This window comes from Oncorhynchus gorbuscha, linkage group LG02, assembly GCF_021184085.1.
Source record: "Oncorhynchus gorbuscha isolate QuinsamMale2020 ecotype Even-year linkage group LG02, OgorEven_v1.0, whole genome shotgun sequence".
NCBI classification, from domain to species: Eukaryota; Metazoa; Chordata; class Actinopteri; order Salmoniformes; family Salmonidae; genus Oncorhynchus; species Oncorhynchus gorbuscha.
In genome coordinates, this window is record NC_060174.1 from 35242403 (window position 1) to 35264687 (window position 22285).

Genomic DNA, 22285 nt, shown 5'->3' on the forward strand with positions numbered 1-22285 from the left:
ACAAGCCATCCAGGAAAAAAATATTTTGAGGTCACTCTCTTTTCAATGGGTTTTCTATAGGGATCTATATTTCTAAGGCACTTGCTTGCAGTTCCTATCACTTCCATTGGATGTCAACAGTCTTTAGAAATTGGTTGATGTTTTTCCTTTGAAATTGGTTGATGTTTTTCCTTTATTTAAATAAAAGATACCTATAGTTTTATTAGGAAAGTTGTTTAAAATATTTGGACAAAGATTACAGGTAATTTATGAGATATTTTGTAGTCCTGTTGTGCGAGTTGGAACTCGCGACGGAATAACGATGGAATTAATCGAACAAAAGGACCATTTGTGATGTTTATGGGACATATTGGAGTGCCAACAAAAGAAGCTCGTCAAAGGTAAGGCATTAATTATATCTTTATTTCTGAGTTTCGTGTCGTGCCTTGGAGGGTTGAAATATGATTGTCTGTGTTTGTTTGATGGGGTGCTATCCTCAGATAATAGCACGGTTTGTTTTCGCCGTAAAGCCTATTTGAAATCTGACATGTTGGCTGGATTAAGAACAAGTGTGGCTTTCATTTGTTGTATTGCATGTGTGATTTCATGAAAGTTGAATATTTATAGTAATTTAATTTGCATTTGGCCCTCTGCCATTTCACCGGATGTTGTTGAGGGGTTCCGCTAGCGGAACGTCTAGCCGTAACAGGTTTTAAGACTGTTTTGCAATCACATTTACATTTACATTTAAGTCATTTAGCAGACGCTCTTATCCAGAGCGACTTACAAATTGGTGCATTCATCTTATGACATCCAATCACAGACTGGAGTACACTACATCAGTCACTGGCTTTATCAATAAGTGCATCGAGGACGTTGTCCCCGCAGTGACTGTACCTACAGTACATGTACATACTACCTCAATCAGCCTGACTAACCGGTGTGTGTATGTCGCCTCGCTACTGTTATAGCCTTGCTTCTGTATATAGCCTCCCTACTGTTACAGCCTCGTTTCTGTTTTTCACTGTCTTTTTACTGTTGTTTTTATTTCTTTACTTACCTATTGTTCACCTAATACCTTATTGGTTAGAGCCTGTAAGTAAGCATTTCACTGTAACCTGTTGTATTCTGCGCACATGACAAATACACTTTGATTTGATTTGAAGCCGTCATCAAGGCAAAGCGAGGCTACTTTGAATCTCAAATATAAAATATATTTTGATTTGCTTACTTCATTATCCTTTGTGTTTTTTCATAATGTTGATGTCTTCACTATTATTCTACAATGTAGAACAATAGTCAAAATAAGGAAAAACCCTGGAATGAGTTGATGTCCAAACTTCTGACTGGTACTGTATTTGTATGGTTTATTGTCACATACACCAGATAGGTGCAGTGAAATGTGTTGTTTTACAGGGTCAGCCATGTAGTCCAGCACCCCTGGAGCAAATGTGGGTTAATTGTCTTGCTCAAGTACACAGATTTTCACCTTGTCGGCTCGAGTATTCGAAGCAGCAACCTTTCAGTTGATGGCCCAATGCTCTAACCACTAGGCAACCAGCCATCCTATTACACAGTAACCCTCCTAGGAATGGAAGCAGTCATAGAACCATTGTGTTGTTGTGGTCTTATGTTGTGTTTTTATCTGACTCTCTTCAGAGGACTAAATTAACTTAATGCAAATTCTGTGTTTAGACTTTAGTTGAAAGAGACCATGGAACTGAACACTTGTACCCTCAGATGCAAAAGAGAGAGAATGAGAGAGGGGAGTGATGAGAGACAGAGAGGAGAGATAGAGAGAGAGAGATCAATAGAGGAAGAAAGGGAGAGATGAGGAGTGGGGGAATGAGAGAGAGAGAGAGAGAGAGAGAGAGAGAGAGAGAGAGAGAGAGAGAGAGAGAGAGAGAGAGAGAGAGAGAGAGAGAGAGAGAGAGAGAGAGAGAGTATTCTAAATGTTGCTGTGGCCTTGTCATGCTGGTGAAAGAGGACCCAAAAGCGACTTGGCGAAAACAGAGTCTTTAATCCAGTAAAGTAAATACAATCCAAAAAACACAACTTTCACTCGAAATGACGAGGACAAACTGGAGACTCGATCTTGAACAGCAGGTGAACAACAGGTTGCCTCGGGAAGGCACTTGAACCAGACAGACTCAGACACCTGCTCACCACGCAGCATCTGAGGAAAACACGACACGACAGGGCGATACACAAACACAGCACGGTGAATTCTAGACAAGGAACCGACAGGGCAGAAACGAATAACAAGGAGAGAAATAGGGACTCTAATCAGGGAAAAGGATCGGGAACAGGTGTGGGAAGGCTAAATGATGATTAGGGGAATAGGAACAGCTGGGAGCAGGAACGGAACGATAGAGAGAAGAGAGAGCGAGAGAGTGAGAGAGGGAGGGGGAGAGAGAGGGATAGAAAGAGGGAAAGAACCTAATAAGACCAGCAGAGGGAAACGAATAGAATGGGGAGCACAGGGACAAGACATGATAATAAATGACAAAACATGACAGGCCTTGACTCTCTAACATACAAAGAGAGAGATATGTTAATAAAATCTTTTGTTGTCACAGCGGCTGGCGAGTTACTTCGTAAGCAAAAGTCTTATCTGAAGACGAGGTTTCATTTGTGTAAGTGCAGCCACAGCACCGATGCTGGCATGGGTTTGAGTTTACTGTGCACTTTCTCCCTTTCAATATCCATCATACAGCTCTTACTGCTATATACTCTGTCATGCTCTCTGAGTCTTGTCTGCTGTGTGAACCAGAACCTGAAAAATATATACTCTAGTCTAGTGGTTCCCAACCAGGGGTACTAGGTCCCCCTGGGGGTCCTTGACCTATCCACAGGGGGTACTTAAGAAGACCCATGAGACCACACAGTTACTGGTAAAATGCACTATGGGGGTACTTATTGGGTACTCCGGGCTGAGCCAAATTAAGTAGTCGGTACAGTAAACAAAAAACGTTGGGAACCACTGTTCTAGTCAATGAAATGAAAGGCAGTGGTTTTTTAAAAGATGTAGCGCCTACTCTTGAGAAGGAGTAAGACATTTTTTTCCCTGAGCTAAACTTGTTTGGGTTGTGTTTTGTGTTCTGAGATGCATTGAGACCAAGGTGTCTGTAGTCTGAGATTGTCTCAAGACCCTGACTGCAGGATCGAGAATCAATCTGTGGTGCCATAGCTGTTTGAATCATGTGTCATAAACATACATAAACCAAACAGATAAGTGTGATATTATGAAGGGTTATGTGTTGTTACGTTATCTTACTGCCGTCAAAGTGCTCTCTCGCTCTCTGTCTCTCTCTGTAGGAATGCAGGTGTTGGAGTTGAACGGGGTTCCTCTGATGGGGAAGACTTACGAGGAGGTGCAGTGCATTATGGGTCAGCCGTCTGCAGAGACTGAGCTCTGTGTGAGACTGTGAGTCAAATATCTTATTCCTCATCGCTCTCTATCCTTTCTCATCCCTCTCTCCTCTTATCCCCACTTAATTTAGATGAGACCTAAATTTGACCTTTCTGTCTGTCTCTCTCAGTGACCTGAACATGCTGTCTGACCCTGAGCATCCCCAGGCCCTGGAGAACCATGACCAGCTGAAGCCTGGTACACCGCTACTTTGTTATAATGCTTCATCATGACTTTTGCACTATGTTGTTATAATGTATCATAATGTTTATGTAACTTTACAATGCTTCATTGTGAATGTTACTGTGTCTGTGTGTGTGTGTAGGTGACAGACAGTGTTCTCCAGGAGTGGACCCTAAGCAGCTGGCTGCAGAGCTGCAGAAGTTTTCCCAACAGCAGGCCCCTGGGATGGGGGTAGGAATGGGGGTGGGGGGGCCAGGAGGAGTAGGGGTCCTCTCTGCCCTTGACCGCTCAGCTCTGTTACACTCAGGCAATGCATCGGCTAGCTCTAGTGCCGTCCCCAGCCCCGGTCAGCCTGCCTCCCCAGCCATCAACAAGAAACAACGCCACAGTGCCAAGGTAATGCCTTCACTAGTAGTACATTATGATATTGAGAGCCCGTAGCTCCCTCTATTACATCCATATGGCTGGTCAGTTCATAATTAATCATTCACAAATGCTGTGCATGTGTACGTTTGTTTGTGTGGTAGAGGTCAAGGTCAACTGCTGTGGCTGCATTGTGGATCACAGAAACATGGCAGGCTAATTATAGAGAAACATGCATGGTATATGTGTGTAGGGTATCAGGAATCAGGCTAAAAACCCAGATGTGGACACGTTGAATTAACAATGGTTTAATAATCCATCAGTAAACCAGAGGTGGGGCAACAGTACCGGACAGCAGACAGGCTCAAGGTCAGGGTAGGCAGAGTGGTCAATAGTCCAGAGGTGGGGCAAAGGTGCAGGTCGGCAGGCTCAGGGTCAGGTTCGGGCAGAGTGGTCGGGCAGGCAGGATCAGAGTCAGGACAGGCAAGGGTCAAAACCAGGAGGTTGAGAAAAAAGAGAGACTGGGAAAAGCAGGAGCTGAGAACAAAAACGCTGGTTGACTCAACAAACTGGCAACGGACAAACAGAGAACACAGCTATAAATACACAGGGGATATAGAAAGAGAGAGATGCATGCATGGGTGTGAGTGTGAGTGTGTAAATACACATTGTATTAACTACTTTCTACTTTCTATGTATTAACTACTTTCTATGGTAGGTAGATTATGTAATATACTGAATATACTGAATTAACCTTCTCTGACAGTACAGAATGATTTTTTTCCGGTTTGTTAATCCTCTTCTAGTAAGTTTTCGCCTGGGTCTTATAGAGTCCATTCAGAAAGCGCTACTCAGCATCTCCAGGACAAGGACAGGTCCTTGATATGTCATCTGACCATAACTATCCTACACAGGGGCTCTAGCCAACCTATTGCTAATTAAAACCATAATATGATGGACACAGTAACTGAACTTTTCAGGCAGACCAGAGGCCACACTATAAGCAGTGCTTCTCATGGCAGTGTGTGTGTGTGTGTGTGTGTGTGTGTGTGTGTGTGTGTGTGTGTGTGTGTGTGTGTGTGTGTGTGTGTGTGTGTGTGTGTGTGTGTGTGTGTGTGTGTGTGTGTGTGTGTGTGTGTGTGTGTGTGTGTGTGTGTGTGTGTGTGTGTGTGTGTGAACATGTGTGTGTGTGTGTGTGAACATGTATCAGTGAGACTGATATCGGCATGAACAGAGTGTATAATCAATGCTTGTGTTTGTTTTTCAGTCGGCAGCGGATGTGCAGGTGCTAAAGTCTCAGCCTCACCCTATAACAGGAGAAATACAGGTAGGCCTGCTCAGGGGCAGCACCAGAGGAGGGGCATGTGGTGGCACCAGCAACACCTCAAATATGATTGGCCACCCTTAGTGCCCCTCTATTCTCATTGGATCAGAGAGCTGTCAATATGGTTCAGATTGGAGAGAAAAGACAATGCTTTTGTTCAGGCAAGTCATTGTTGCTGGCTTTAGGACCATGCGGATACCTTGGAGTGGGCGCAAATTCTGTGATTGGCTGGCTGTCTTTAGGATTATGGAGAGCATGGCTACAGTGAGGGAACACTGAACAGTGCAATCTCTCTCAATTGATATGTGGAAAGCAGAGCAGGAAGGTGGTTAAGGAACTGCTGGTTGAGTTGACAGGAAACTCAACTAGTGTTTAGCTAGTGTGTAGCAGCTATCAGGCCGACAGCCTCATAGCATCAATACTGTGTAATAAATTCTGCAGTCAAACTTTTTTCATTATGTAATCCAACATTTTAGTGGATATGTGTGCAACAAAAGTTCAACAGTCACCTTTTGCCACTATTTCTGTCAAGTCTATGCAAACAGTTTGATGCATACATTTCATAAATCCAAGGCATGCGGAACACAGAACGCACTGCAACAGCCTCTGCAATGCAATGCTGCAAGGCAAACGCAGCGTTCCATTGGAAATGAATGTACTTCTGGTGTAGCAAAACGCATTGACGCTGTCGTTCTGATCGAGGTGTCATTACTGTATGGCATGTGTTCGTCCTTTATCGACTAAGGTGAAATGAAGCTACAGCAGCCAAGGTGAGAATGGCTTCTTTTTTTAATGTTCTCCAAATATAATTTTAGAGCTTTTAAATTGTGTAGAAATAGAGTAGACCTAAATCAGCTTTAAAAAAAATATATTCCTTGTAGGGGGTTACCACTAAATGTGTATCTAACGTGAATATTTTCCCAATGTTAATATTCAAATGGGTTTATTTAAATAAATTAGGGCAGTTACAAATAAACAGTTATTCAATACAATGCATCTAAGTTTAAGCCAATTTGCAATGCTATTTGTGATACAATTTGACTGGTTCTTGGTCCCCCCTTGGCAAACCCCAGTCTCACACCTACTCTGTTTGCTACTCCAGTCTGGAGTCTGTAGAGTGTGCCTTATATTCCTGAATTCCTCCACTTGATTGATCCACCTGTCAAGTGTTTGATGATACGTCAGAATCAGGTTGTCTAGTGTTGAGAAACACTGGTCTACATGCCTGTAGAACCTAGTAGAACATACTGCATGTCTCTCTCTGTCCACTCTGCCCCCTGCAGCTCCAGATCAACTATGACAGGAACCTGGGGAACCTGATAGTGCATGTGCTCCAGGCCAGGAACCTGGCTCAGAGAGACCCCAACAGATACTCTGACCCCTTTGTCAAGGTTTACCTCCTACCAGGGAGAGGGTGAGATACTTCACAATGCTTTTAACTCCTTCTAGACTGCTTTTTTATCGCTCTCTCTCTCTCTATCTGCCTTGCATTCTCTCTCTCTCTCTCCCTCTCTCTCTCTCTCTCTCTCTATCTGCCTTGCATTCTCTCTCTCTCTCTCTCTCTCTCTCTCTCTCTCTCTCTCTCTCTCTCTCTCTCTCTCTCTCTCTCTCTCTCTCTCTCTCTCTCTCTCTCTCTCTCTCTCTCTCTCTCTCTCTATCTGCCTTGCATCCTCTCTCTCTCTATCTGCCTTGCATTCTCTCTCTCTCTCTCTCTCTCTCTCTCTCTCTCTCTCTCTCTCTCTCTCTCTCTCTCTCTCTCTCTCTCTCTCTCTCTCTCTCTCTCTCTCTCTCTGCCTTCTCTCTCTCTCTCTCTCTCTAACTCTCTCTCTCTCTCTCTCTCTCTCTCTCTCTCTCTCTCTCTCTCTCTCTCTCTCTCTCTCTCTCTCTCTCTCTCTCTCTCTCTCTCTCTCTCTCTCTCTCTCTCTCTCTCTCTCTATCTATCTGCCTTGCATCCTCTCTCTCTCTCTATCTGCCTTGCATTCTCTCTCTCTCTCTCTCTCTCTCTCTCTCTCTCTCTCTCTCTCTCTCTCTCTCTCTCTCTCTCTCTCTCTCTCTCTCTCTCTCTCTCTCTCTCTCTCTCTCTCTCTCTCTCTCTATCTATCTGCCTTGCATTCTCTCTCTCTATCTGTCTTGCATTCTCTCTCTCGCTCTCTCTCTCTCTCTCTCGCTCTCTCTCTCTCTCTCTCTCTCTCTCTCTCTCTCTCTCTCTCTCTCTCTCTCTCTCTCTCTCTCTCTCTCTCTCTCTCTCTCTCTCTCTCTATCTGCCTTGCATTCTCTCTCTCTCTCTCTCTCTCTCTCTCTCTCTCTCTCTCTCTCTCTCTCTCTCTCTCTCTCTCTCTCTCTCTCTCTCTCTCTCTCTCTCTATCTGCCTTGCATTCTCCCTCTCTCTCTCTCTCTCTCTCTCTCTCTCTCTCTCTCTCTCTCTCTCTCTCTCTCTCTCTCTCTCTCTCTCTCTCTCTCTCTCTCTATCTGCCTTGCATTCTCTCTCTCTCTCTCTCTCTCTCTCTCTCTCTCTCTCTCTCTCTCTCTCTCTCTCTCTCTCTCTCTCTCTCTCTCTCTCCTCTAATGAGTATTGACTGTTACTCTGATGTGCCTTTATTCATCTGTGTTAGATTTACTGTGAGCTCTCTGTGAAAGATTGATTGTAAGTAGAAGCCTAGGAGTTCATAAAACATGATAGTGACACATCCAACTGTGGGCTACTTTCATTTCTTATCTCCATGGCTTCTAACTGGCCTCAGTTGGCATATTGAGTGTACATGTATTGGTATTGTGGCTAGTCAGATTAATATAATAATTTGATTCAAATGTTTGCATGCTTTGCAAGAAGAACGATTTCCCTATTAACCCTGTTTACATCAGGCTAGCTGATGGCTCTCTGATAACCGCAGAAAATCGCCAATCAAAATAAATGTTCAACCACAGTGACCAAGTTATTTTTGGGAAATATATTTGATTCTGAGTTGGGACATATGAAGTCTGTTTGTGGAAACTACTTCTAAGACACATACATTCAGTTGATTCAAACTCACTTCACTCATGCTAAAGAGGGAGGCTCTCAGCTGGTGCTAGCACACACGCAGATCGAATACACCGCTGGAACGCCGATTAAGGTGTTTACATGTCCTAATAATTCAAAAGATTGCTCCGAAAACCAGGTGTTTTAATCGGTGTATGTTTACTTAGATTTCGACCTTACGCCGATTAATATAAGCAGAGTAAGGTGTTTACATGACTATTGCATAATCTGACTACTGTCATAGCCTAGTGGTTAGAGCATTGGGCCAGTAACCGCAAAGGTTGCTGGATTGAATCCCTGAGCTGACAAGGTAAAAATCTGTTTTACTGCCACTGAGCAAGGCAGTTAACCCACTCTTCCCTGGCCGCTGTGGATGTCGATTAAGGCAGCACCTCTCTGATTCAGAGGGGTTGGGTTAAATGCGGAAGACACATTTCAGTTGAATGCATTCAGTTGTACAACTAACTAGGTATACCCCTTTTCCTAATCAATTTAATATCAAATTATGAACCTTTATTTAACTCGGAAAGTCAGTTAAGAACAAATTCTTATTTACAATGAGAGCCTACCCCGGCCAAACCCGGACGACGCTGGGCCAAATGTGCGCCGCCCTATTGGACTATCACCGGAGGTGATACCGCCTTGATTCGTACACGGTGCATGTAAACGTACTCATGGACAGATATTACAACTTGATATGAAACACTGTTTTGTCACTGTATCAAAGCATTCTATATTTACTCTAAGATATTCTCTAGAATGCTGATTGTGTGTGTGTGTGTGTGTGTGTGTGTGTGTGTGTGTGTGTGTGTGTGTGTGTGTGTGTGTGTGTGTGTGTGTGTGTGTGTGTGTGTGTGTGTGTGTGTGTGTGTGTGTGTGTGTGTGTGTGTGTGTGTGTGTGGTCTCTAGATTGGCTGCAGTGTTCCCTTTCTGAGTGCTCTGATGTGATAGTGTAGTAAGGTTCAACCCTCCCACGGGACAGCGATTATCAGTTTATCAGCATCAGCTTAGCGTATCCCTCTCTCCTTCCCTGCCCCATCATTGTCTCCATCCCTCTCTTCCTGTGAAAAGGCAGAGAGATCAATAGTCTTAATCTGACCTATAACACTATCTGCTTTCTACTAATGGCTCTAACAGCCATGTTCATAGGATTTTACAGTACAGTGCCAGAGACTCTACCCTGATTTCGGATTGGATCAAAGATTCAGAGACTGTATCCGGATTGGATAGAAACTGCCAGCACACACACACGCACACTGTCCTTTAGCTCAGTATATAGGGACTGCTTGATATGTGTTTAAACAGTAGACAGTAGTAAATAAACCATGTCTTCATGTTTCTATGTTGTCGTTCTTTATCTCCTTCCTTTTATGTCTCTGTTTCTCTGACGATGTCTTTCTTTTTGCTGTTCTTGTTGTTTGTTGTCTGTTGTCTCTACCCTCCTCTCACTCCCCTGGACTCTCAGACAAGTCATGGTAGTCCAGAACGCAAGGTAGTGTAGTGCTTCTCTGCTTCTCTCCTTCTCTTCTTCTCCGATTCTGTTCTTATCTGCTTCTATCCTTCTCTGCATCTATCCTTCTCTAATATTTTCCTTCTCTGTTTCTCTTCTTCTCTGTTCTTTTCCTTCTCTCCTTCTCTGCTCTCTTCTTCTCTGCTGCTATCCTTCTCTGCTCTCTTCTTCTCTGCTGCTATCCTTCTCTGCTCTCCTTCTTCTCTGCTGCTATCCTTCTCTGCTCTCTTCTTCTCTGCTGCTATCCTTCTCTGCTCTCCTTCTTCTCTGCTGCTATCCTTCTCTGCTCTCTTCTTATCTGCTTCTATCCTTCTCTGCTTCTACCCTTCTCTAATATTTTCCTTCTCTGTTTCTCTTCTTCTCTGTTCTTTTCCTTCTCTCCTTCTCTGCTCTCTTCTTCTCTGCTGCTATCCTTCTCTGCTCTCTTCTTCTCTGCTGCTATCCTTCTCTGCTCTCCTTCTTCTCTGCTGCTATCCTTCTCTGCTCTCTTCTTCTCTGCTGCTATCCTTCTCTGCTCTCCTTCTTCTCTGCTGCTATCATTCTCTGCTCTCTTCTTCTCTGCTGCTATCCTTCTCTGCTCTCTTCTTCTCTGCTGCTATCCTTCGCTGCTCTCTTCCTTCTCTGCTGCTATCCTTCTCTGCTCTCTTCCTTCTCTGCTTCTATCCTCTGCTCTCCTTCTCTGCTGCTATCCTTCTCTGCTCACTTCCTTCTCTGCTTCTATCCTCTGCTCTCTTCCTTCTCTGATGCTATCCTTCTCTGCTCTCCTTCTTCTCTGCTGCTATCCTTCTCTGCTCTCCTTCTCTGCTGCTATCCTTCTCTGCTCTACTTCTTCTCTGCTGCTATCCTTCTCTGCTGCTATCCTTCTCTGCTGCTATCCTTCTCTGCTGCTATTCTTCTCTGCTGCTATCCTTCTCTGCTCTCCTTCTTCTCTGCTGCTATCCTTCTCTGCTCTCTTCCTTCTCTGCTGCTATCCTTCTCTGCTCTCTTTCTTCTCTGCTGCTATCCTTCTCTGCTCTCTTCCTTCTCTGCTGCTATCCTTCTCTGCTCTCTTCCTTCTCTGCTGCTATCCTTCTCTGCTCTCCTTCTTCTCTGCTGCTATCCTTCTCTGCTCTCCTTCTTCTCTGCTGCTATCCTTCTCTGCTCTCCTTCTTCTCTGCTGCTATCATTCTCTGCTCTCCTTCTCTGCTGCTATTCTTCTCTGCTCTTCTTCTCTGCTTCTATCCTCTGCTCTCTTCCTTCTCTGCTCTCTTCCTTCTTTGCTGCTATCATTCTCTGCTCTCTTCCTTCTCTGCTGCTATCCTTCTCTGCTCTCCTTCTTCTCTGCTGCTATCCTCTGCTCTCTTCCTTCTCTGCTGCTATCATTCTCTGCTCTCCATCTTCTCTGCTTCTATCCTCTGCTCTCTTCCTTCTCTGCTGCTATCCTTCTCTGCTCTCTTCCTTCCCTGCTGCTATCCTCTGCTCTCTTCCTTCTGTGCTGCTATCCTTCTCTGCTCTCCTTCTTCTCTGCTTCAATCCTCTGCTCTCTTCCTTCTCTGCTGCTATCCTTCTCTGCTCTCCTTCTTCTCTAATTCTATCCTCTGCTCTCTTCCATTTCTGCTGCTATCCTTCTCTGCTCTCTTCCTTCCCTGCTGCTATCCTCTGCTCTCTTCCTTCTCTGCTGCTATCCTTCTCTGCTCTCCTTCTTCTCTGCTTCTATCCTCTGCTCTCTTCCTTCTCTGCTGCTGTCCTTCTCTGCTCTCCTTCTTCTCTAATTCTATCCTCTGCTCTCTTCCTTTTCTGCTGCTATCCTTCTCTGCTCTCCTTCTTCTCTGCTTCTATCCTCTGCTCTCTTCCTTCTCTGCTGCTATCCTTCGCTGCTCTCTTCCTTCTCTGCTTCTCTTCTTCTCTGCACTCTTCCTGCTCTCCGTCTGTGCTTCTCTCCTTCTCTGCTGCTGTCCTCTGCTCTCCTTCTTCTCTAATTATATCCTCTGCTCACTTCCATCTCTGCTGCTATCCTTCTCTGCTCTCTTCCTTCTCTGCTTCTCTTCTTCTCTGCTGCTATCCTTCTCTGCTCTCCTTCTCTGCTTCTATCCTCTGCTCTCTTCCTTCTCTGCTGCTATCCTTCTGTGCTTCTCTCCTTCTCTGCCTCTCTCCTTCTTTGCATTCTGTCTCTGTTTCTCTGCCCCTCTGTCTCCTACTTTCCTTCCCTCCCTCTTTTTCTATCAGTCTTACCTTCTCTGGCTCTCTAATTATCTGCCTCTCTGCTTTCAGTCTGTTTCCCCCCCCTGCTTCAATGTGCAATGTGATTATCTGATTGTGCAGATGTAGCCAAGAACATTGCCGTGTTGAAATCAAAGTTGAAATGTGAAATCATTTCATGAGTCAGATGTGTTTTTCACCTCACCTTTATGCTCTCTGCTACAGGAGTGGAGCTGTGCCTTACAGTCAAATATTGATTCAACCAGACAAACATACATACATCACTATTTCTTTGACTTTATTCTTGTTTCATGTTGTTATCTTGTCTAGCCAGTGTGTCTATACACTACTGTTCAAAGGTTTGGGGTCACTTAGAAATGTCCTTGTTTTTGAAAGAAAAGCACATTTTTTGTCCATTAAAATAGTATCAAATTGATCAGAAATACAGTGTAGACATTGTTAATGCTGTAAATGACAATTGTAGCTGGAAACGGCAGATTTTTTATGGAATACATTAGAGTGTCTAGTTTGACAAACGGACGCCTCACAAGTCCTCAACTGGCAGCTACATTACATAGTATCTGCAAAACAGCAGTCACAAGGTCAACAGTGAAGAGGCGACCCCGGGATCCTGGCCTTCTAGACAGTCACAAAGAAAATCCATATCTCAGACTGGCCAATAAAAGATTAAGATGGGAAAAAGAACACAGACACTGGACAGAGGAACTCTACCTAGAAGGCCAGCATCCCGGAGTCGCCTCTTCACTGTTGACATTGAGACTGGTGTTTTGTGGGTACTTTTTAGGAAGCTGCCAGTTGAGGACTTGTGAGGCGTCTGTTTCTCAAACTAGACACTCTAATGTACTTGTCTTCTTGCTCAGTTGTGCACCGGGGCCTCCCAATCCTCTTTTTTCATTCTGTGAAGGGAGTAGTACACACCGTTGTTCGAGATCTTCAGTTTCTTGGCAATTCCTCGCATGGAATAGCCTTCATTTCTCAGAACAAGAATAGACTGACAAGTTTAAGAAGAACGTTATTTGTTTCTGGCCATTTTGAGCCTGTAATCGAACCCACAAATGCTGATGCTCCAGATACTCAACTAGTCTAAAGAAGGCCAGTTTTATTGCTTCTTAAATTAGGACAACAATTTTCAGCTGTGCTAACATAATTGCAAAAGGGTTTTCTAATGATCAAGTAGCCTTTTAAAATGATAAACGTGGATTAGCCTACACAATTTTCCATTGGAACAGGAGTGATGGTTGCTGATAATGGGCCTCTGTACGCCACTGTAGATATTCCATACAAAATCTGCCGTTTCCAGCTACAATAGTCATTTACAACATTAACAGTGTCTACACTGTATTTCTGATCAATTTGATGTTATTTTAATGAACAAGAAATGTGGTATTCTTTCAAAAACAAGGACATTTCAATGTGACCCCAAACCTTTGAACGGTGGTGTACATTTGACCCTCATCCAACATTTGCAAGGCATCATGTACAATATATGATGATATAATTATATTGAATCAGATATTCAATTATTGACATCCTGCTATATCATCTTTATATCTATCATCAAATGTAATTTGGCAAAATCTACAGTAATGTGGACATATTAGCATATTAACAAAGACCACATCTGAGACTAAATGTGTTCCTTTGCTATGACATCGTAGTGGTGAGAACAAGAGGAGGACCAAGTATGTCCAGAGGAGTCTGAACCCAGAGTGGAACCAGACCGTCATCTACAAGAACATACACCTGGAACAGGTAGGAACACACACACACACACACACACACACACACACACACACACACACACACACACACACACACACACACACACACACACACACACACACACACACACACACACACACACACACACACACACACACACACACACACACACACACACACACACACACACACACACACACACACACACACACACACACACACAAAGCACCTACTAACGCATCCATCACACACAAATCCATACACATCCACATTGAACATTATTTTGAATGAATGTATTTAGTTAGTTTTATTTCAAGTTGAATTGGTAGCTCTGAATCCTTGTGGATGTTCTGACAGTCTCTCTGCAGCCTCAGTACCCATTACCAATCCCCTAAAGCCCATAACACCACTCACCTGGCTAGGTTTAACAACCCTCTCCACCCCTCATTCTGAGCCCTTACAGAATACAAATCACCAGCAAGAGAAAGAGAGAGACAGAGACTTCTTCATTCAACCTAACAGTAGCCCTTGGCTGCAATTTGGACCACTTAAGATGAGTGAAGTCTATCCTTACAGCGCTCTCTCTCAGTGGACAGTATAGCATCTCAAGTCTAGTGGCTCTTCTGTGACTCTTTTCTCTATTCTGCCCAATGAGGTTGTAAACGCTGCACTATCACTCACTCACTCACTCACTCACTCACTCACTCACTCACTCACTCACTCACTCACTCACTCACTCACTCACTCACTCACTCACTCACTCACTCACTCACTCACTCACTCACTCACCCACTTCTCTGCCAATCGTACACACACACACACACACACACACACACACACACACACACACACACACACACACACACACACACACACACACACACACACACACACACACACACACACACACACACACACACACACACACACACACACACACACAAACACACACGTATTCATATACACACACACACCCACTCACAAACACACAATCACAGAGTCCCCTGACAGGCTGGTGGAATGAGATTGGTCTGCGTGGGTGTTGTACTTGGCATAACTTGTTTAAATGCATTTGTAAATGTAAGTATATATCTCTCTCTGTTTCTATCTCTGTCTCTCTCTATCATTATCTCCCATTCCCTATTTTCTCCCATCCCTCTCACTCTCTCTCTCTCTCCTCCCTCCTATCCCACTCTCTCTCAGCTGAAGAAGAAGACTCTGGAGGTGACAGTGTGGGATTATGACAAATCTTCCTCCAATGACTTCCTGGGAGAAGTGAGTGTCTCCAGAATCAGACACACTCTGGTTGGACTGTCACATACATTCACTTGAGTCGTCCCTTTACCCTAATGTCTCCTGATGTTTTTAAGTGTTCTCCAGCCAACAGAGGCTTATAATTTCAGTTTACCCTTCCCAATAAAACTATATTCACAGGTAATTTGACGTTTTATCAGTCTGTAGAATGAATCCCATTGATTCTCTGCTAAATGGACAAGGAGCCTAATTATTTATAAAGCAGTATGATGGTATGTTTCAACATCACAGAACCCCATGTCTGAAAACAATTTACTCTATTTTCATGTATCTACAGTATAAGTATTTGCTTACACATGCCTATTCTCTACCCCCCCCCTCTCTCTCTCTCTCTCTCTGGCTCTGTCTTTCTCAATCTTTATCTCTCTCTGTCTCGCTGTCTCTCTCTCCAGGTGTTGATAGATCTGTCTAACACAACTCAGCTGGACAACACTCCTCGCTGGCTGCCTCTGAAGGAGCAGAGTGAGAGCATTGAACATAGCAGATCACATCACACCGCCCAGGGGCCTGGGGGGCCAGGAGCAGGGGCAGGGCCGGGACAGGGGCCCATAGCGGGGCAAGGACCAAGCAAGGACATGGGGCCAGGATTAGGACAAGGACAAGGCCTAATGCATGGACAGGGACAGGGGCAGGGGCAGGTACTGTACAGTATTCATTGTCTAACATCTATCCTTTTCATAATAGATTGTAAGTTTTATTCACTCTTAGAAGAAATTATTCCAAAAAGTTTATTTGCAGAGGAATAGTGTTCGACCAAGAACCATTTTGATCAGAAGAACCCTTTTTGGAAGACAACGATTCTTTGTAGGTCAGAGGGTTCTTCTTAGTATATAATCCTAAGATCTGTTTTGGGAAGAAAGTGTTATCTAAGAAGAACCTTTAGATAAAATGAGTCTTGGTCGAACCATATACAGGAGGTTCTTTGAATAACCCTACATAGAGAGTTCTAGATAGAACTCTCTGCAAAGGGTTCTATCCAGCACCAAAAAGAGTTTCCCTATGGGGACAAACCGAAGAACCCTGTATCGTTCTACTTAGCACCTTTTCTTCTAAGAGTGTATGTTTGCCTTAATGAAGATGATATATTATAATGCATATAAAGCACATAGAATTGAATGTAAACCTATTGACAGATGGAGGAGTGCCTTGAGTCCCCCAAGAATTCTGTGATAAAGAGCAGAAGCCACGGGATCTTCCCTGACCCAACAAAAGGTAAGAGCCTCTTCCAGCTGCCTTATTGTGTGGTTTAGCCACCCTGTTACTTTACAGTTTTTCTTCTTGTCTGTTTGCTGATTGCCACTCTGTTGTCATAGTGATATAACATGTAGTCATGGTGACAGTTTTAGGAATGGCTACTCAGCTGTCGTAATTATACTTTTAGTGCCAGTCACTTCTTTGGCTCAGTGCCATCCATGTTGTGGAGACCTGACCCATAGACATGGCGCTTTTAGTGACTTTTACAGTAAAGACACTTTAAAGACATTCCCTTTCTTTCATCTATCTATCTATCTATCTATCTATCTATCTATCTATCTATCTATCTATCTATCTATCTATCTATCTATCTATCTATCTATCTATCTATCTATCTATCTATCTATCTATCTATCTATCTATCTATCTATCTATCTATCTATCTATCTATCTATCCACCCACCCACCCACCCACCCACCCACCCACCCACCCACCCACCCACCCTCCCTCCCTCCCTCCCTCCCTCGCAGACATGCAGATGGTGACTCTAGAGAAGTCCCACAGTAGTCCCGGCAGCTCTAAGTCATCATCAGACGGCCAGCTTCGTTCCCACGGTCCATCCCGCAGCCAGAGCAAGAGCAGTGTTACGCAGGCCCACCTGGAGGATGCTGGAATAGCTATAGCTGCCGCAGAGGCCGCTGTGCAACAAGCCCGCCTCCAACCGAGTAATCTACACCCCTTCCTGTGACACACTTCCTCTCCGCTCCACAACGCATGCTAGCTCATCTTCTCTCTGTTTATCTCTCCTCCTGTTCTATCACTCTGTTCTAGCCTTCTGATTGGTTCTTTTATGCAATTAGTAGGTTCCTATAATTAGGCGAACAGTTCTATGTTGTTAGGTTTTCTTGTTTGATCCAGTGCTGCAACAGAGTTCATCACTAAAACATTGCTGGGGAAAGTTGGCCAAAACACCATTTCCTTTACATACATCAGAGACACTCACAGCAGCCCAGAGTATGAACAGAAAGAATACAGGACAGAGAAGGTAACAGACACATTTCAACCACTCCTGTCTCTTCTCTAGAGTGAAGATAAATGTCTATAGTGTGATCCCCTGTCCGTCCTCCACGTCTAGAAACCACGCTAAGGATAGCAAACACTCATTATTCAAACTATGGGCCCTTCAATCACTTCTGGACAGAGCTTGACCCCAAGTTGTGGCATACAGTCCCCCCCTCCTGGTGTTTGTTTGGTTCTCTGGACCACTCCCCCCAACAACTAACCTCTGGAGAATAGAAGAGGCCAAGCACCCATGTGTGTGTGTATGACCCATGACCCCTGAGCCCTAAAATAGTTCAATGTAACAATACACACACCCTGAGATGTACAGTCTAGCACTACCCCTGATGAGATATAAAAACTGACCAAACACACCAGCAAGTACAGACACAGCAGCGCGGGGGTCAAAGGGCAACAGGAAACTGACTCTGCACTCACTGGCCAATTAGAGTACAGACAGGAGTCAGCTGACCTTCAAGGGAACGGCAGTGTATAGGGAAGGTGAGACAACAGGACAGGAGTGTAGATATTTTTAATCAAAAGAAGTACATATAACCTCACTAATCAAACTAAAGGCCATTCTCTCCTCTAGAGAACCATGCTCTCAGTAAGGACCATAATACAACTTCATGATGATGTAAACCATTCAGAGCTCCGATAAATACATGTAAATATTCAAAAACTTCTCAATAGCTGCTTTGGTATTTGTACCCTTGCATTGAAGAACCATACTGTATGTGCATTTTCACCAGCCTACACTGTCAAATATTTAGTTTATACGACATCAAGAGATATCATCACACTTCTCTCTTTGCTTATGTTTTATCTCATACTTCTTTTCCATACTTTTGTATAATGAGTCATGAAGTCAATCGAATGTTTTTCAAAATGCACATATATGGTTCTTCGTCTGCGGGATGAATTCATTTAAATTCATAGTAAATGTACAAATCAATTCAAGTAATTACCATAACTATTATTTTATCATCACTCTTCTCTGTTTCTGAATCATTATTATATTTCCGTTACCCGTAATTTGCTTTTACATCTCAAACTGGCTGTTTTTTTAGTTGGGATCATTATGAGATTGTTAAAAGACATTATAAAGGGGTCATACATGCTCATGACAAGGTATTATAGCTACAGTGCCTATGGAAAATGTACACTCCTTAAACTTTTTTCACATTTTGTTGTGTCAGTACCTTTCATGCATTTAAATAAGGACCCCCCCCCCATGTATTTTCACACCATATTTGTTGTGTGTTTCAAAAAAAGTGTATATTAAGCATGCAACACTGAAATATCATAATTGGATAAGTCTCCACCCCCTGAGGTAGAACTTGGTGGAAGCACCTTTTGCAGCAGTTACAGCTGTGAGTCTGTTGGAATAGGTCTCGACCAACTTTGCACACTTATATTTGATAATATTTGATGATTCTTCTTTACAAAACTGTTCAGGCTCTGTCAAGTTCATGCCACAAATTATTGATTGGATTTAGGTCAGAGCTCTGACTGGGCCACTCAAGGGCGTTGACCTTTTTCCCCCCTTAGCCCTTAGCCACTCCACTGTAGCTTTGGCTGTGTGCTTCAGGCCATTGTCATGCTGAAAGATAAACTTAAATCCCAGTTTCAGCTTTCTTGCAGAGGGCAGCAGGTTTTCTTCAATGACCACACAACATTTTGCCACACGGATACAGAATGTACTTCCTCCGTCATCCAGTTTGGATTGATGTCCTGATCTTGGCAGGGTCTTGGTGGTGTCATACACCTTCCACTTCTGATGAATCATCTAGAACATTCTCCCAGGGATCTTCAAGGCCTTTCGAAGGATTTTCATATCCATACCTATATCTGTGCCTTTCCACATCTTTGTCACGTAATTATTTTGAAAGCTCCTTGGTGCTCATGGTTGAGTGTTGGCTTTGAAATTCACTACCCAGAAGAGGGAGTATAGTAGAGTATTAATTTTAAAATCCAAACTTGGTCAAATGTTTTATCACAGCATCCATCATGAATGATTTACAACGACAGGACATGCAGCAATGACCAACACATGATAAAGAACAGAACATATTATGACACATAAAGGCACATGCACCCTGGTGTCACTAAATACGTAGTCTGATTCCAGTGCTGTTTTCTATCCTACTATTGGGGAGAAAACATGCAACCTATCCTACTATTGGGGAGAAAACAGGCAACCTATCCTACTATTGGGGAGAAAACAGGCAACCTATCCTACTATTGGGGAGAAAACAGGCAACCTATCCTACTATTGGGGAGAAAACAGGCAACCTATCCTACTCTTGGGGAGAAAACAGGCAACCTATCCTACTCTTGGGGAGAAAACAGGCAACCTATCCTACTATTGGGGAGAAAACAGGCAACCTATCCTACTATTGGGGAGAAAACAGGCAACCTATCCTACTCTTGGGGAGAAAACAGGCAACCTATCCTACTCTTGGGGAGAAAACAGGCAACCTATCCTACTCTTGGGGAGAAAACAGGCAACCTATCCTACTCTTGGGGAGAAAACAGGCAACCTATCCTACTCTTGGGGAGAAAACAGGCAACCTATCCTACTCTTGGGGAGAAAACAGGCAAACTATCCTACTCTTGGGGAGAAAACAGGCAACCTATCCTACTCTTGGGGAGAAAACAGGCAACATTTTCCAATAGGAAGATCTCAGTTACACTCATTCAATTACACTCTCTCGTGACAGTGGGTTAAAATGACCGTCCAAACCTCTCTGTGGAACATCTGGGAAGGATGAACCTGCTACTAAAGCTGCTCCTGTGTTGCATTAGAGTGCTGTGGAGTGGGTGTGTGTCAATGTACATAACCATATGTGTTTTTAGTTGCAGCCTTTTTATGAACATGTCCTGCATTGATTCCAGGCTGCAGCCAATTGTAGCACTGGCTTTGTTAATGATTTTGTCAAGCTTGTTAAAGTCTTCCTTAGCTAAACTTATCCTGAAATCATGTTATTCACTACAATTTTACACAGGTGGAGGACTATTAACTTGGTGTGTGATTTTGAAGGTGATTGGTTACAAATGAGCTAATTTAGGATCGCTATTACAAGGACGGTGAACACTTTGCCAAACAAGGTATTTCAGTTTCTTAATTCTTTTAAAAAGTTGTTTAGATCAATGGGTGGGGGCGATATTAATTACAGTCTATAAGACAACAACAGGTGCAAGGGAGTGTAGAGTTTCTATAGGCACTATAATAATGGATTCTAATATATGTTATAACCGCTAACGGGGAGCCAAAAATACACTTTGACCCCCAGGTGTAGCTGCACAATTCGTATATACATCTAGTAATAACAGTGTTTATTACTATGCTTTATAGAATATTATGGACACACACACACACACACACACACACACACACACACACACACACACACACACACACACACACACACACACACACACACACACACACACACACACACACACACACACACACACACACACACACACACACACACACACACAGTCATTCTATGCCCTTCCTCTCTCTCACTCTCACTCTTTCTCTTTCCCCCACCCCTCTGTAGGACCAGGCCACAAGTTGGGGGATGTGTCTGGGCCGGTGGTGTCCTCAGCCCCCAATCTGCTGGAGGGGTATGGGGGTCTGGATGGAGAAGAGGGGGCTGGCACAGGGGTCGATAGCGCCATTTTCCAGGTCCCACACATGTGAGTAAATAGCCTGTTTGTGGTGTGTGTGTGTCTGTTCCCCAGTCTGCCCTGTATGGAGATTGTGTGCGCCTGATATCCAAACATATATGGCTTGAGATGTGGTCGAATGTGTGTAGGAAGCTACCTAGTTTAAATAGCAACAGTAGTGACACAGCAGCAGCAGCAGCAGCATAACATTTGATTTACATCATCATCAATATGATTGGTTGGATAATAGTCTATGCGTAGCAGAGCGAGGCAGAAAGACATAGAGAGGAGCGGCTGCATCTACGACCCTCCAACCCAACTCCCTTCTCTAGTCGGGAGTTGCACATGTTTTTCAGGGCACCAGCAACACAGGTAGTTTAGACTGTAGTTAATCACAGTATACTGAAATATCCACACAAGCCCCGAGCCAGCCAGCTACATACTGTATCATGAGTTAGAAGAGGGTATTTTTTCATTTTGAGCACCTGCCCCCTGAAAGGTCTGTGGCACGGCCCTGGTGTAGATGATCTATCACATACCACTTTGTCGTCTGTGTTTCTAAGTGAAATGTGTGTTTACCAACAGAGGGAAGACCATCCCCAACGGCATTGACAAGTCTAGAGGACTGCCACTCTCGCTATCAGACAATGAGGGTAAGACTGTGTGTGTTTGTGTGTGTGTACTTGTTTTCCTACCTTATCAGGACCCCAATGTTTCAACAATTCACCCAAATGTCCTGACAAAGAATTAAAAACAATAACCTTTTTCTCAATTTGTTCAAATGCTATTTTAAGCTTAAGGATTAGGGTTTTGCTGTTAAGGTTAAGTTTAGTGTTAGGATTTTGGGGGTTACGGTCAGGGTTAGGTTAAGGGTAGAGTTAGGTTTAGGGGTTAGGGAAAATTGGATTTTGGGGGTTACGGTCAGGGTTAGGTTAAGGGTAGAGTTAGGTTTAGGGGTTAGGGAAAATAGGATTTTTAATAGTAAAAATAGGTTACTACCACACAAATAAAGTTGTGTATGTGTGTGACTCCTTATAAGCTTTGTCTTCATATGTATGCCATCTACTGGACAGAACAGGACATAACACCAACAGGCATAACAGGCCTACCTCGAAATGCAAACCTAGTCCCCTGGACAGAAAGTAACTATATCTCTCTCTGTGTGTCATAACTATATCTAGGATTCAGATAGCTCAGGTTTCATGGTTGCTCCTCACTCAAGTAGAAACTGGAGAGAGGAGAGTCCTGCCCTTGGTCTATTTTGGTGTAGGCAGTATGTCAGTGTTGAATAATTTACAGCAACAGACAGGAAGGGTGTGTGTATTTCA

At 43.7% G+C, this 22285-nt stretch overlaps 1 protein-coding gene across 1 annotated transcript in view; it reads left to right on the top strand.

The window, feature by feature from the left end:
• LOC124001530 (protein piccolo-like) overlaps positions 1–22285 on the top strand; it is a 137004-nt gene that overhangs the window by 109637 nt on the left and 5082 nt on the right. Inside the window, 13 exon segments of the mRNA XM_046308382.1 lie at positions 3298–3406; positions 3522–3589; positions 3717–3970; positions 5205–5264; positions 6545–6675; positions 9746–9772; positions 13648–13741; positions 14915–14986; positions 15418–15663; positions 16159–16237; positions 16751–16945; positions 20849–20987; positions 21543–21610. Coding sequence (XP_046164338.1) covers positions 3298–3406; positions 3522–3589; positions 3717–3970; positions 5205–5264; positions 6545–6675; positions 9746–9772; positions 13648–13741; positions 14915–14986; positions 15418–15663; positions 16159–16237; positions 16751–16945; positions 20849–20987; positions 21543–21610 — 1542 coding nt within the window.